At 43.8% G+C, this 13,769-nt stretch overlaps 1 protein-coding gene across 1 annotated transcript in view; it reads left to right on the top strand.

Annotated features, from left to right (window-relative positions):
• Positions 1–13,769, top strand: part of mindy3 (MINDY lysine 48 deubiquitinase 3) — a 52,242-nt gene that overhangs the window by 9,762 nt on the left and 28,711 nt on the right. Inside the window, exon 11 of the mRNA XM_080767502.1 lies at positions 2,101–2,181. Within this exon, the coding sequence (XP_080623628.1) occupies positions 2,101–2,181 (81 nt within the window). The remainder of the gene's footprint in view (positions 1–2,100; positions 2,182–13,769) is intronic.

Genomic DNA, 13,769 nt, shown 5'->3' with positions numbered 1-13,769 from the left:
CCGTCAGTATGTCTGCTGCGTGTTGAACTCTGATGTGTTGTTTATGGTGTTGCTGCAGTCGATGAATACTGGCTGTATGTCTGACGGAACACTGGCGGTTCATATAAACTCTGTCGTACGGCAGGGTTGTGCTCTGACAATAGCCGATTAGACTGTCAAAGTTTCAATTTAATATGCATTGTGTTTCTTAAAGGTGTCAAAAGCACTGGCAACTGCATACACAGTGCTTAAAGTTCTCAGTCCTGGGGACTGATTTCAGCCCTGACGATCTCATAGGGGTCGTTTAATGAGATCAGTGCAGATTTGCAAAAAAACCATTTTCAGTCTGCATACAGCTATTGTGGTATTCTTAAATGCATTACATACAGTATTTCCCATAGTAGAGAGGTACATTTATTGTGCAAAACTGCAATAATCGGGAAAGATAGAACAAAACCCTTTCTCAAGTAACTTCCATCTCTGATGAACTCTATGAAATGCAATTAAATCAAGCAGAAAGTGAAAATAAAAATAAGTGCCGCAGAAAAAAGCAACCTCTATCATCGGTCAGCACGGTTTGGTCCAAACTGAACTGCCATATGGTAGGACAAGTTCATTGGGTCTACCTTCTATACCGTCCACTGCTACATGAGGTGACCGGCGTGACACATACAGTACGTCTTCTTGATTGTTCCAAGGTGAATATGGCAGCTGCGGTATGTTTCGTTGCTTGTCAGTCATGATTCATCACAAGTGCTTCGCAATGATCAACGCCATGTTGAGATACTGAGCAAGATGTATTGAAATCTGCTGGTCCCCACAGCTGATATGTCACATCAAGCGTGCACTGGAAATTGCTGTTGTTCTGATTGATGATCAAAATTGCCGGGAATTGGATGGTTTCATTTCATCATGTGTGCGTGTGTGTGATGTCACGTTTAGAATGATCTCGATGGACTTGGTGTGTTCTACATCGTCCATCAGCAAAGTGTGTGTTAGAGAAAAGCAACAGATGATGACATATTATGAGTAGATTCATAATGAGCTGAGCTGGATGCACAATGTAGGTTTTTCAGAAAACTGTTTGAATCGGCCACAGGTCTCAGACGGGGAGCGACTGACGTGCCTAGTAATTCATTTTCAATGAGAGGCGTGCGTTTATCTTGGGACTTGGATGCGCGGAAAAGTTGAGCGGCGATTACGCAAGTGTACTTTCGTGGGCGCGGCCCGTGAAATTGTCACGCGTGTGCTCGTTTCATGCACATGCCCCTCATGAGCAGATCTGTCGTTGATCCAGGCGACAATGCCTGTGTCACCCGTTCCCCTGAAAGGACCTCTAATGTGTTAAGAATATGCACAGTGCTGCTCTCTCTTCAGCCTGTAGGAATCAATTGATTGACGTTATCCTATGAACACATCCTATGTTCAACGACAGACACACATGTTAGAGTGCTAAATGATTATCTTCTCAGAGCATATCCCTTATATTCACAAACCGCTAAACCAGACTTATTGAACCAATTGTTCTGTGATAACTTAGTAACCAAGTTAATAATAATAATAATGAATTGCATTTTATAGCGGTTTTCCAAGTGCTCAAAGCGCTTTACAATGGATGGTTCATTCATTCATACATTGGGAGGTGAAGTGGCGAACAGTCGACGCTTGCGTCTCACTTCCCACATTCACACACCAATGCTGGCAAGCTCACACCGACCGACTCATTGGATGCAATGCCGCAATGTAGAGTTCAGTGTCTTGCCCAAGGACACTTGGACATGCAGACAGGAGGAGCCGGGAATTCGAACCGCCGACCCATGGATCATTGGACATAGTCGTTAAGACTAAGAGATATTTTGATGGAGCAATATATAGCTTTGTTAAGTTGAAACTCTTGTCAAATCCCCATCACGATTTTGATTACATCTATTTTACATTTTTGTCTCAATTAGTTTGTGTGGAATGTGGGTCTGTTGGCCGGTATAGCAGGTCTCTTCTGCCTTTAGAAACATGGTTATGTTCTGCTGAAACTCGGCTCAACTTTAAACACATACTCTTGTGATTGATAGTGAAAACTTGTGGGAATTGGACATTTCATCTTCCATGTTTTTTCTTCTCTAGGTCGGTGCGTTCCTGAAGTCTCCAAAGTTCCCTATTTGGATTCTTGGCAGTGAGACTCATCTCTCAGTGTTCTTCGCCAAGGTAAGTTCAACTCACCCACACACACATGTTAGCAGCAGGTTAGGAATGTGTCTTAGCAGTGGTATGGTCATATATGGACACCTACATTTGTTTCTTGGCTTTTCAATTGTGTGTGTGCACGCACGCACACACACACACACACACACACACACACACACACACACACACACACACACACACACACACTCAGGACAAACCACACTGTGGTCGGTCTGTCTTTGTCTCCGTCCAGCTGTCTAAAGCCTCATTTTATTGTCGCACAATAGTGTCACTCAACGAGAACAGATTTTTTTTACGACGTTTTCAATGAGTAAAGAGCAAAGCAATCCTAATTTATACTTTATGCAGCAGCACTGTCGGCTTGAGAAAACCAAACTCGTTTTCTGTGGATGAAATTGTATTCGCCACTGTATAGAGTGTATAGAGAGTATAGAGTGCTGGAGCAGTGACTGATTGTAGCAACTTAAATCTCTGCTCTTTGTTTACATCGCCGCTCAGTGTGATGTGACATGATTTGCCTCTGAGATTTCACCATTTCTGGTGACGGACACAGAGGACAAGGCGTGCTCCATGAAATAATCAGCCATCTGGTTATGTTTTTAGTCCCTGAGAGGGGGACCTCCTAACTAGGGATGTCCCGATCACGTTTTTTTTTGGCTAAGATTCCGATCATTTGAGTATCTACCGATACCAATTTTTTCCGGTCCCGATACCGTACTTATATTTTTATAGAACACTTATGCCATATCTCAATAGTACAATATCCAGTCTAATATCATGATATGCATATAATATTGATGATACTAGGGATGTCACGATGAGGTTTTATTTGTGCTCCTGATCTGATTCCGATAATTTGAAAATGACGATCGGCCCTGATTTCACAACCCTACTCCTAACCTCCTCAGCCATACTTTCATCTGAACCTATACAGCATGCATTGCCGGCAGTTTACAGAAATATAAGAATAAATAAATGGTGAGCATATTAGAGTTCTGACTGCTGACACTCAGCTTTTCGCATTGATCCGTCTCTGGTACTGTCCAGCTAAGAAACATCTTGGAAAGGCAAAAACCACCAAAACATACTTCGGCAAATCAGTTTCACTCTCTCATTCTCCATATAAGTAAGAGAGCCGAGAAAATCCAGGGCGCGCGCACACACACACACACACACACACACACACACACACACACACACACACACACACACACACACACACACATCACCATAACAAAGGGATCAGATGATTCGTACCTCTTTCCTGGGACTCAAGGTTTCCCTCAAGTTAAAACAACAGAGCTGACCTCACTTGGTGTGTTCATACTACACCTTGTCACATCACACACTTGTGTGTGCGTGCGCTCGTGTGCGTGTATGTGCGCACGCATGACTTGTGTGCATGGACACACTTGCCTGTATTGCTGTGTTCTTTTTAGTGATGCACCGAATATTCGGCAGCAGAAAATATTCGGCAGAAAATGGCTAAAAATGCATTTTCGGCCTATTCGGTTTCGGCCCGAATAGGCAGAAAATATATCACCGAATAGTTTATGCAATTAATGCATTAAAAAGAGCTGAATACATGTTTTATGGACCCATAATAGTGATTATTATTTAAGTTAAGTTTTGCCATAACCATTTATTTTGCCATAAATTAGGTAGCTTTAAGGTACGGCCATGACCGCTATGGTAGGAAAAAAGATATATAATATTACCGGTAATCATATTCGGATATTCGGGTATTCGGTTTTCGGCCAACTGTTTCCTATATTCGGTATTCGGTTTCGGCCAAGAATTTACCTTTCGGTGCATCCCTAGTTCTTTTGTTTACTTTGATGTGCACGGGTGTGTGTGCGTGTATACACAGATTTGCGTGAATTGTTTAGCTGCTGTTTCTGCATCGCTTTCTGGATTTTTGTGTGTCCACACACTCATCCACAGTATAAGTGTATCTATGTTTGTGTAGAAGTGTGTGCATATGTATCTGCGTGTGTGCACATGCACCCTGGAACCCACACACTTTGTTTATCTCATCTATCTGTACATATGTAACTCTATACAGCTCTGCAGATTGATAATCACCCGCTTTAGGCGGAGCCAATCGATTCTCCTTCCCAATAGAGCAGAATGCAGCATGACACATAGGCAGCCGCCACCATCCTCATGGTCGTCATGTCCGGCACTGAGCCCCACCCTGGCTGCTACCTTGATTACAGCACTGTTCCATACACATGATAGCACATCATTCATTCACTCACTGATGACCTACAGCTATTACTATACAGCTCCTCTGGCCATGGTGACATGTTCACACACACACACACACACACACACACACACACACACACACACTCATCTGCACACTCGCATTCCTGAGAGAGGGAACCTGATCCTGATTAGCATTTGCGCGCGTGTTTGTGTAGTGTGTGCGTGTGCGTGTTTCTGTGTGAGTGTGCACGCTGCCGTGCCCTCAGGTGCATGGTTTCCTGTAGGGAATGCGATCCCAGAGTTCCCATCTGGATCCGTTTGTCCCGCTGCAGAACAGGGGGAGCGCGCGCATACACACACACACACACACACACAGCTGACGCTACTCTGATTATAGACAGAGAGCAACAAATCCATGGCTCTGCTTTGTTGTGCTGCAGACCAGAGGTTTCCTTACGGGGAGGTTAAAGGGACATCATCCACATGGCGAGGACACTCTCCTGCTAGAGTTGAGGCACATTCAAGGCCATTGGTCCGTCGCTCTACCCTTTTAGCTTGGCACGACTGCTGTTTGTCACCTTCTCAGCTGTCCAAGGGTCGATGGAGTATCGTTTGGCCTTCAGTTGCAGTAATACACTGATCTAATATCAGCAAGCTGATGTAATATATTTGATATCGTACACTCCTACATGCACGGAAAAGTGCTTTTGCAAAAGTAAACCCGCATAAAAGCCTTTCGTAAAGGTGTATCTACCCTGTGTGCACCACACACAGTTTTTAAGTGGCTTGATTCAATATTTAGATTTTATCAGACATGCCCCCCTCCTATATAATCCTATTGAACTTAACTCAATTTGAACCATGTTATTCAAACACGGGTCTGGTGACTGATATTGTCTTAATGTGTGAGTTATATATTATATTATTACATTTTTCATTTTATTTCATTCTATTCCCGCATTAGGACAATATCAGTAAAATAAACCATGTACATGTGTTTTCAAATTTAGTTTAAAGTTCAATGTGTTTGTATAGATTGGGACCTGATCTGATTAAATCAATAGGAGCAAATATTTATGATTATTTATTTATGATTTTGAATCAAGCCAATGATGCGGTGCACTGTAGAAGTAGATGTTAAAACTAGAACTGCACTCTGTCGAGTGCATACTTGCTTGTTGCACACTAGTAGGCCATAAATGGCCAACTAGTGCGTAAGCAGAGCGCGCAAGTACTTTCGACCGCTACAAACTGTCAAATCTTATAACTCCTCTCTGGGAGAGTTAAGGAATCTCCTGGCTAAGACAATTTATTTCACCCTTGTGCAACCTTCGTCTGCTTAGAAAAATACAGATGATCTTTACTGGGATACCTTCTCTGTCTAGAATAAAGCTTTATGGCTTACTTTTTGACAACACCCCAACCGTAGTATCGTATACCATTTTTTATTAAAATGTAATATTTGTAGCCTAAACAATGTGTTACATTTGTTTTGAATCATATAGTTTTGGAGAGGGATAAATAGAAGACCAGTGTTTCCCCCATATGCATTCAGCAGTGGTGCCTGGCTCCTCAGAGAGAAGGCGGGTTGATCTCACCGTAATGCAGTCACATTTCAAACGTCTGCATTCATCCAGAACTGGGAGTTGTTGTTGGCAATAAATGTTTGAATATTATGTGAATATTCTCCGTTTACAATGGATGTCTATGGCAGGGGTTCTCAACGTTTTTGGCCCCCCGGAAATGCTTTGGCCATGTCTCGCATTCAGGTTCCAAGAATCTAGAACAGAACCAGTTCTAGAACCAAAGTTGTTTTGGTGGAAAAGGCCCTTGAGTAGTGGCCAATACAGAGGCTATCTTTGTGCATGCAATATCATTTTGGATCATACCAATGTTCCACAGATGTTTCCTTGCACATTCCAATCGAATGATTACTTTTGTTCTAACGGTAATACTCCATCATGCCACAGTGTTGCTTTCTTGACAAAACAAACGTATGTAACGTGATATGCTGAGATGATCAGGTGAGCTCAAAGTTATTGCCCGAAAAGAATATGAAGCGGTACGCCGTTCTAATTCTAATTGGCTGAAGCTGGTGAGTTTGTAGATCAGTTATTTTCAAAAAAATATATTTGGAATTGAGAGGAATTTGAATATTTTGTAAACTATTTTGCAACACAAACCTTATATAGGGATCCCTTGACCAAAAACAGATTCAGATATGTCTATAAAACAAACTATTTCCATAAATAAATAAAACATTTAAGAAGTAGTGACATTAACAGATCTACAAGCTCTAACAACTCTAACTTTTGTGATGCAAAGGGGCGTGTTTTGAGATTGCCCGAGACCCAAACTAGTGAAAATAGCAGATCGACAAACATGTAATTTCTCTTTTGGCCATTAAGCTAGAAAGGTTGGGAACCAGTACACCAGAGAACCTCTAAGTTTAGCTCCAGCAGCATTTCCCAGACTCTAAACTCTTAGAAAAGCTTATGTAGCTTTTAGTAGCAGATATGGATCCATTCCCTTACAAAAGCTACTGAACCTGATCCCCGTCTGTGATGTGACAGCGGCTCCTTGTGTCGCCCCCAGAGACCACTGTCTAATCCCCCCCCTCTCCCCTGAGACCCCAGCCAGTGTGACCCAGGCTTTCAGACCATCAGCCTAACTGCATTACGGAGCTTTATCTAATCTACCTGCACAAAGGACAGCCCCCTCTCTGCTGTCTGTTTTACTAATGTATTTGTGTATGCGAGTGTGTGTGTGTGTGTGTGTGTGTGTGTGTGTGCGTGGCTGCGTGCGTGAGAGAGCGAGAGTAGGTGTGTGTGCGTGTGTGTGTAATGGCACGTAATGGGATCCGTTTTTGGACAAGTGTTTCTCGGGAGACAGCGGAGGTGGGACAGAGGAAAGAAGGACAGACGGGAAAAGTGGAACTGAGACGGGGAGAATCTGTATCATGGATGAGATGTGTCTTGAGGTCAGGGTTGGACCAGTATCATTATTATAATACTGGTCTCACCTTAAAGAGCTGCCTACCCAACGTACCCATTTAACCCACTAAAACCTGGAAAGTAATTTCATACTTTGGCTTCATGCCACGCTAAACATTTTAACTCTAAATCTTTGCTTCTGGCGGTCCCTGGAACAAAATATTTTGAGGTTGCCCCCGTGGCCCAATACAATTTTGGGGCGTCCTTGACATGAAAAGGATTTGAGAAACACGTTTTTCAGAGAACTGTTATGCTGCGTTCACACGGGCAGATGCAAAAGATGCAAAGTGTATTTGTAGCTTTTGCAGCAGCTACAAATGCCGGATGCATCTTTGCATCTTCCGTTGACAATGAACAGTAGCTTTGCATCTGCCCATGTGAACGCAGCATTAGGATTTAGAAGATTTGTATAATCGGCCTCAGGTCTAAATATAAACAGTACAGTACAATTTAATTACTTGTTTCACCGCTGGACTAAACTCTTTATTAACACTAAACAAAATTAACCTGGCAATATATCGATGTTGTGATATGAGACTAGATATTATCTACTAGCTCACATTGCGTCGCATCATGACACATTGTGAGCTTGTAGATCAGCTATTTTCAAATGGCTGAAATGTGTATAGGGCTGAATAGCCCTGGTCCAGGGCTTACAGCGAGTCTCTCTCTGACGCCCTGTGAAAGACCCTTCCACAGCCCTCTGGTGATATTCTCACTTCCGTGCACGGTTTTCAAATCCCAGCAAATAAACAAAACGATGTAACTACTCACCGAAACAAAGCCTGCTAGACGTTGGTAAAAGTCTATTCTCGTAGCTCAGGTCCCCAGTTTTTCTCTAAAATGCACTTTGTGCCATTTTAATAACGCAATGTACCCTGAATTTAGGTCATTTATTCTACTACGGCATTTCCGGGTTTTGCCTGTGCCGATCTAGTTGGATTCATTTTATTTAATGATTAAAATAGTGCATTTTAGAGAAGCTGGGGACCTGAGACGCTTCCCAGCTCCGAGAATAGGCTTTTACCAAGGTCTAGCAGGCTTTGTCTAGCAGGCTTTCTCAGCTAAAGTAAAGGTACTTTGTACTCTGTAGCATACGTAGCATTTCAGCTTCCCTCCTTAACCCACACACCTCGTCACTTGGTCCTGGGACAGGAACAGAGGGAGGTGGAGAGGAAATGCAGGGCGTGGAATGAATGAATGAATGGAGGAGGAAGGAAGGATGTGCCAGTCACAGAGGGAGGTGAAGAGTGTCTTCTCTCCTCCAATGAGTTGTCGTTTCATCCTCTTCTGTCATGCTTCTCTCTCCCTCTCTCCCCATCACTGTGATGACATTCACAGGCCTCATCCCAGCCTCTCCAGAGAGCACTAAGTAATGCATGTGTGTACAGTAGCACTGTGTGTGTGTGTGTGTGTGTGTGTGTGTGTGTGTGTGTGTGTGTGTGTGTGTGCGCGCATGTACTGTGGGTCAGCGGTTCTTTGCCTGTAGCGGCAATCGGCTTCTCTGGTCCTCAGCATCCCTCAAGAGAGACACACAGAGAAAGGCATTCCCACGTACACACTGAAAGACATTCACACAGAGTTGCACAAAGACACACACACACACACACACACACACACACACACACACACACACACACACACAAGTTGTTTTTGGCTTGCATCTGAGTGATTACTCATTTCAACCCTCTGTCCCTCCGTCTGTCTGTACTGTTCAGCCTGCTCTTGATATGATGGCGAGTAACAAACACAAGCGGAGGACTTTACTTACACATTCATATATCTCCTGTCGGGTTGTTTACTTGTTTGAGAGATTTTTCTGTTTGAACTGAAGTGCCTCACATTTGACTTTGTTTGATATGGGACTAAGATTCGTTTTTGGCTTTTGTGCCTTTATTGATAGTTACAGTGAAGACAGACAGGAAAGAGGGGGAGAGACATGCAGCAAAGGTCGTCATGAACGGGACTCGAACACGCGACATGCTGTCAGGCAAGAGCCTATAATGTGCCTGGACCACTAGGCCAGCGGGCGCCCCGATATGGGACTTGTTAATTACTGCAATTCTCCACTTAGTATGTTAGATTTGAGATGCACAATCTATGGGTGGATGTAGTATTGTACTGTATATGATATATACAAGGTTGCATTTGAAACAAGGCCTGCTTCTTTGAAAAGAGAACACATACGGCATACGCTCACATCAGACAGTCTGGGATGGGCGCTTCTGCACATTAGTGTGTGTGTGTGTGTGTGTGTGTGATGTAGGCTGGCCCATGTTAACTGATGTCCCACAAAAGGACAGTTCATCCGCAGGAGTATGAACTGTGCTTGTGTGGGACCTGCTTTCCATTGTTCAGCTGTACATTAGGACTCATTAATAATATGTGACAAGTCAGACCTGGGCCATTGTAACGGGATGAAAGGCCTGTGTGGGTGTCGGCGTAGTCGTGTCTGTGTCATTGAATGCTTGTGTGACCCAACATGAGATCGCTCTGAGTAAATTAAATTGTGTGCATGACTGCATGTGTACTGTCCCCCTCTGTGGTGCATTGTCATCACTGTACTGTGTTGTGTTGTTTTATATTGTACTGCGTTTATGGCCTCGCTAGTGCCGGGGCTCTAAGGACGGCATTGTGCGTCCGTCCGTCTGTCCACCACTTTAGTCCCAAGCAAGATATCTCAACAACTATGTCAGGGGTTCATAAACCTTTCCATGGCAGCCATAGCTGTTTGGGACACTGCGTTGTGACCTGTCAGAGTGACACTGCGTTGGGTTGTGTTCTGCTCTGTGTCACTGTGTTGTGTTGCATTGTGTTTTACGTTCCCAGGCTGCTGCGTCTGTTTTGTATTGTCTCCCCTCCATTCTCTGTTCAGTCTCTGCCCTTCTCATCTATGACAGCAACATTAATCACCTGCTGCCCAGTGTGCCCACACTGTCTGTCACACCTACAAAACATGCACGCGCACGCGCGCGCGCGCGCGCACACACACACACACACTGTTACTTGCTTAGGGTAGTTTTTGCGACCCCCTGTCTAGGGTAGGGGGAGGTGACATAATTATAATTATTAATCATAAGGACAGCGGCCCGTAACAGTAATCCATCAAATTGAGTTGATTATTGTGGTTGTGTCTGTCGCCTGTGCATAGCCATTGTGGCTCCTCAGACCGATGGGTCAGGGGAAGGCAGCAGGGTGGCACGCACACACACACACACACACACACACACACACACACACACACACACACACACACACACACACACACACACACAGCCTGAGATAAGTTACCTTCTCTCACTTTATCTCTTTTTCCTAGTGCGTGGTGGCAGACACGGTTGGGTGAACATTTTATCACTAACCTACTAGCTATACACACCGCACGCACACACATACACATACATTCCCTTTGTAGTCTTTTGGGATGCAGTTGAGGTTAGGTGAACATTTTATTAGTCTCTCTGACTCTCTTTCTTGCCCAGCAGATGTGATATTCTGTTTGACCTTAATATGTGTAAAATCTGATGACGAGGCAAATCATTAATAGTATACTGATGTGTAATGTGACATCAATATACTTTTATTGGCAACAACATTGTCTTGTAAAACTAAAACATTGCATTGTCATCTGTCCTTTCCATTATGTAATGGCCAGTATATTTTATATTGGTACCTCCTTTTCAATGAAGAACCGGAAAGTCTGGCCTCAGTGACATTGTGAAATCCATGATCTCACCCGCGGTCGAATAATGATGATGATGATGATCAACCAGTGTATTTGATGTACATCTGTATCAACCAGAATATTTCATATTCATCTCTGCAAGGAGATCTTGTATTTGCCTGTGTCTGTTTCTGTCCACAGATAAAATCACACATGCACTACCAGGCCTAGCAGTGTCATATTTTATTAGCCAACAACTTAGCCAGTAGTTAGATTAGCACCAATATATATATATATATATATATATAGAGTGTGTTCATGGCCATGCACATTCAACTCGGTCTGAGCTGTCTTCTTCTGCCGGGTGTGCGCCGTGCGGAAGTCTTCTCTTATATAAATTTGAATAACGAAAATCTGAGAGAAAGATGGACAATAAATGTCTTTGAGTGTGTTGGGAAACTGGGAATCGCATGCTGTGCTACTTTCATGGCTGTCTCTGCATAAATCGCTATTAAGTGTGCGTGAAAGGCTCTGGTTATGTACAGTAGTTTTATATGTAAAGTAGCAACCATTATCCCCAGTTATGGTTGACCTTAAAACTGTTTTGTTTCAAAGAGTCCCTATTTGGCCATGTAATGTCGTTATTAAAAAGAAATAATGTCTCAAAAAAGGTGAAAGTGGCATATGTACAAGCTCACAACGTGTCACGATGTGTTCTTTGAGATTTCGACTTGTCCATTGTTGGTGTGCCGTGGTCACAAAGCGTTCGAGAACGTCGTTGTCATAAATCATGTCATACATGGAGGCCTGTTACTGTCTTTCTGTACTAACACATGTTTGAAGACATTGGCCTGGACCTCTGCTTTGTCCTCCCTGTAAGCAGATCCCCACAGACACACTCTGTGGCCACTAACGGCCTCTCGGCACACACAATAACCTGCATGTATGCAGGGTGGAGCCGCACGGACACGTACACACACAACAATGGGAGTAACTGTACCCCCCCCCAACACACACACACACACACACACACCTGTCCCAGACTGATTTTAGAGAAGAAAGGAAGGGAAAGGAGAGAAGGACAGCAGAGTGAGTGGAAGGTTGAGGAGGTGAGGAGGGTGGACACTCCAAAGTGAAGTACCTACTTATGTTCTCCGAGGTACAATATGGAGCAAGGTATGAGGGGGTGGCACTCATGCTTAGATGTAGGGATGAGGGGGAAGTGAGTCAAACAAAGTAAAGTACCCAATCGCATCTGGAAAAAAAGCAAGGAGAAAGGGAAGAGAGCTACACGAGGAATCCTGAGTGTTCAATTAACTCTTTGAGAGGGTAAAAATGTATCCGTAGGGGGATAGGGTGCACAGACTAGTGCTGCACGATTCTTGCTCAAATGTGAATCTCGATTTTCCTCCACAAGAATTGAGATCACGATTCTCTCACAATTTTAGCTGTAGTTGCTGAACATTTCTACATTCAAAATGTGGCACATGCTAGCCAACTACTGCTGCTTTAAACGGACAACATCAAAGTGCTTGACTTACAGTAGACCTCTCTTAAAGAATATTCTGAACCCATCAATTGTATTACTGCTGATAAACATTAACGTTACTGCCCTCAAAGTAGAGGCCGGAAAGTAGAACCTGTTCCTAAAAATAGACCCTTTAACATTGTCCAGAAATTCCAGCATCTCTCTGTCCTTGACATTTGGTTCTAATACAGTACACACACACACACACACACACACACACATGCACGCACGCAAGCGCTTGCCGTCAGCCAGGCCTTTTTTTGTTTTGTGAGGCTGTTGACTCTTCCAGAAGTCTTGTTTGACTTCAATAAATAGTCTGTTTCTTCTCAGCAGGAATGTTCTGCATTACACTGTTCCCTCATATTTGGCCCATTGGGGAGTGAGTGCGACGTGCGTGTGTCTGTGCACGCGTGCATGTACGCTCTGTATGTCTTCTTTGTGTGTGCTGTTCTTACTTCTATTCAGGGCAGTGTCGTGTGTGTGTGTGTGTGTGTGTGTGTAGATAGTTGGTCAGTACTTGTTGTATTGCCATAAGGATGGAATGCGCTCCTTGACTTCATAAGACACGCTCGCAAAGACTTGGCATCAATTCCACTGTGTGCGTGCGTGTGCATTCAGAGATTGCAGGCTTGTACTCCAGCATATTCAAATAAAAGCTGGCAGGGGACAGGTCTAATAAACAAACAAACACACACACACACAATGACACAAATATGCACAATTTTACACGTACAGATGGCTCGCGGCTGTATGCAGTCATGTACACACATACAGATGCATCGATACACTTGCAAGCGCGCGCGCGCACACACACACACACACACACACACACACATTGTTCGCTGTGGAGCGTTCTCTTCATGACATGTTTTTCCAGCGCTGCAGTGTCTTCCCATGTAAATGTGCACATGCAGACACACACACACCCTGTTCCCTGTGGAGTGTGTTCTCTCTGCTGTGTCTTCCCAGGCCTGTAATGAAACCACATCAAAGACAACCGGCCAGACCTGTCATCGCACAGGCATACAGTAAACACACACACACACACACACACACACAGGCACACACACACAAACACAGATATACAGTTAGACACACAGATGCACTCATTCACATGCAGAGAGAGAGAGACACAAAATGTGTGTTTGTCTGCGTCGCTCACTTCTGAGTCACTATTTGTCACATGATCATT

Source organism: Protomyctophum bolini, assembly GCF_963924005.1.
Source record: "Protomyctophum bolini genome assembly, chromosome: 7".
Classification (NCBI taxonomy): Eukaryota; Metazoa; Chordata; class Actinopteri; order Myctophiformes; family Myctophidae; genus Protomyctophum; species Protomyctophum bolini.
Note: the sequence above shows the minus strand (reverse complement) of the source record. Positions and strands in the feature narration are given on the sequence as shown.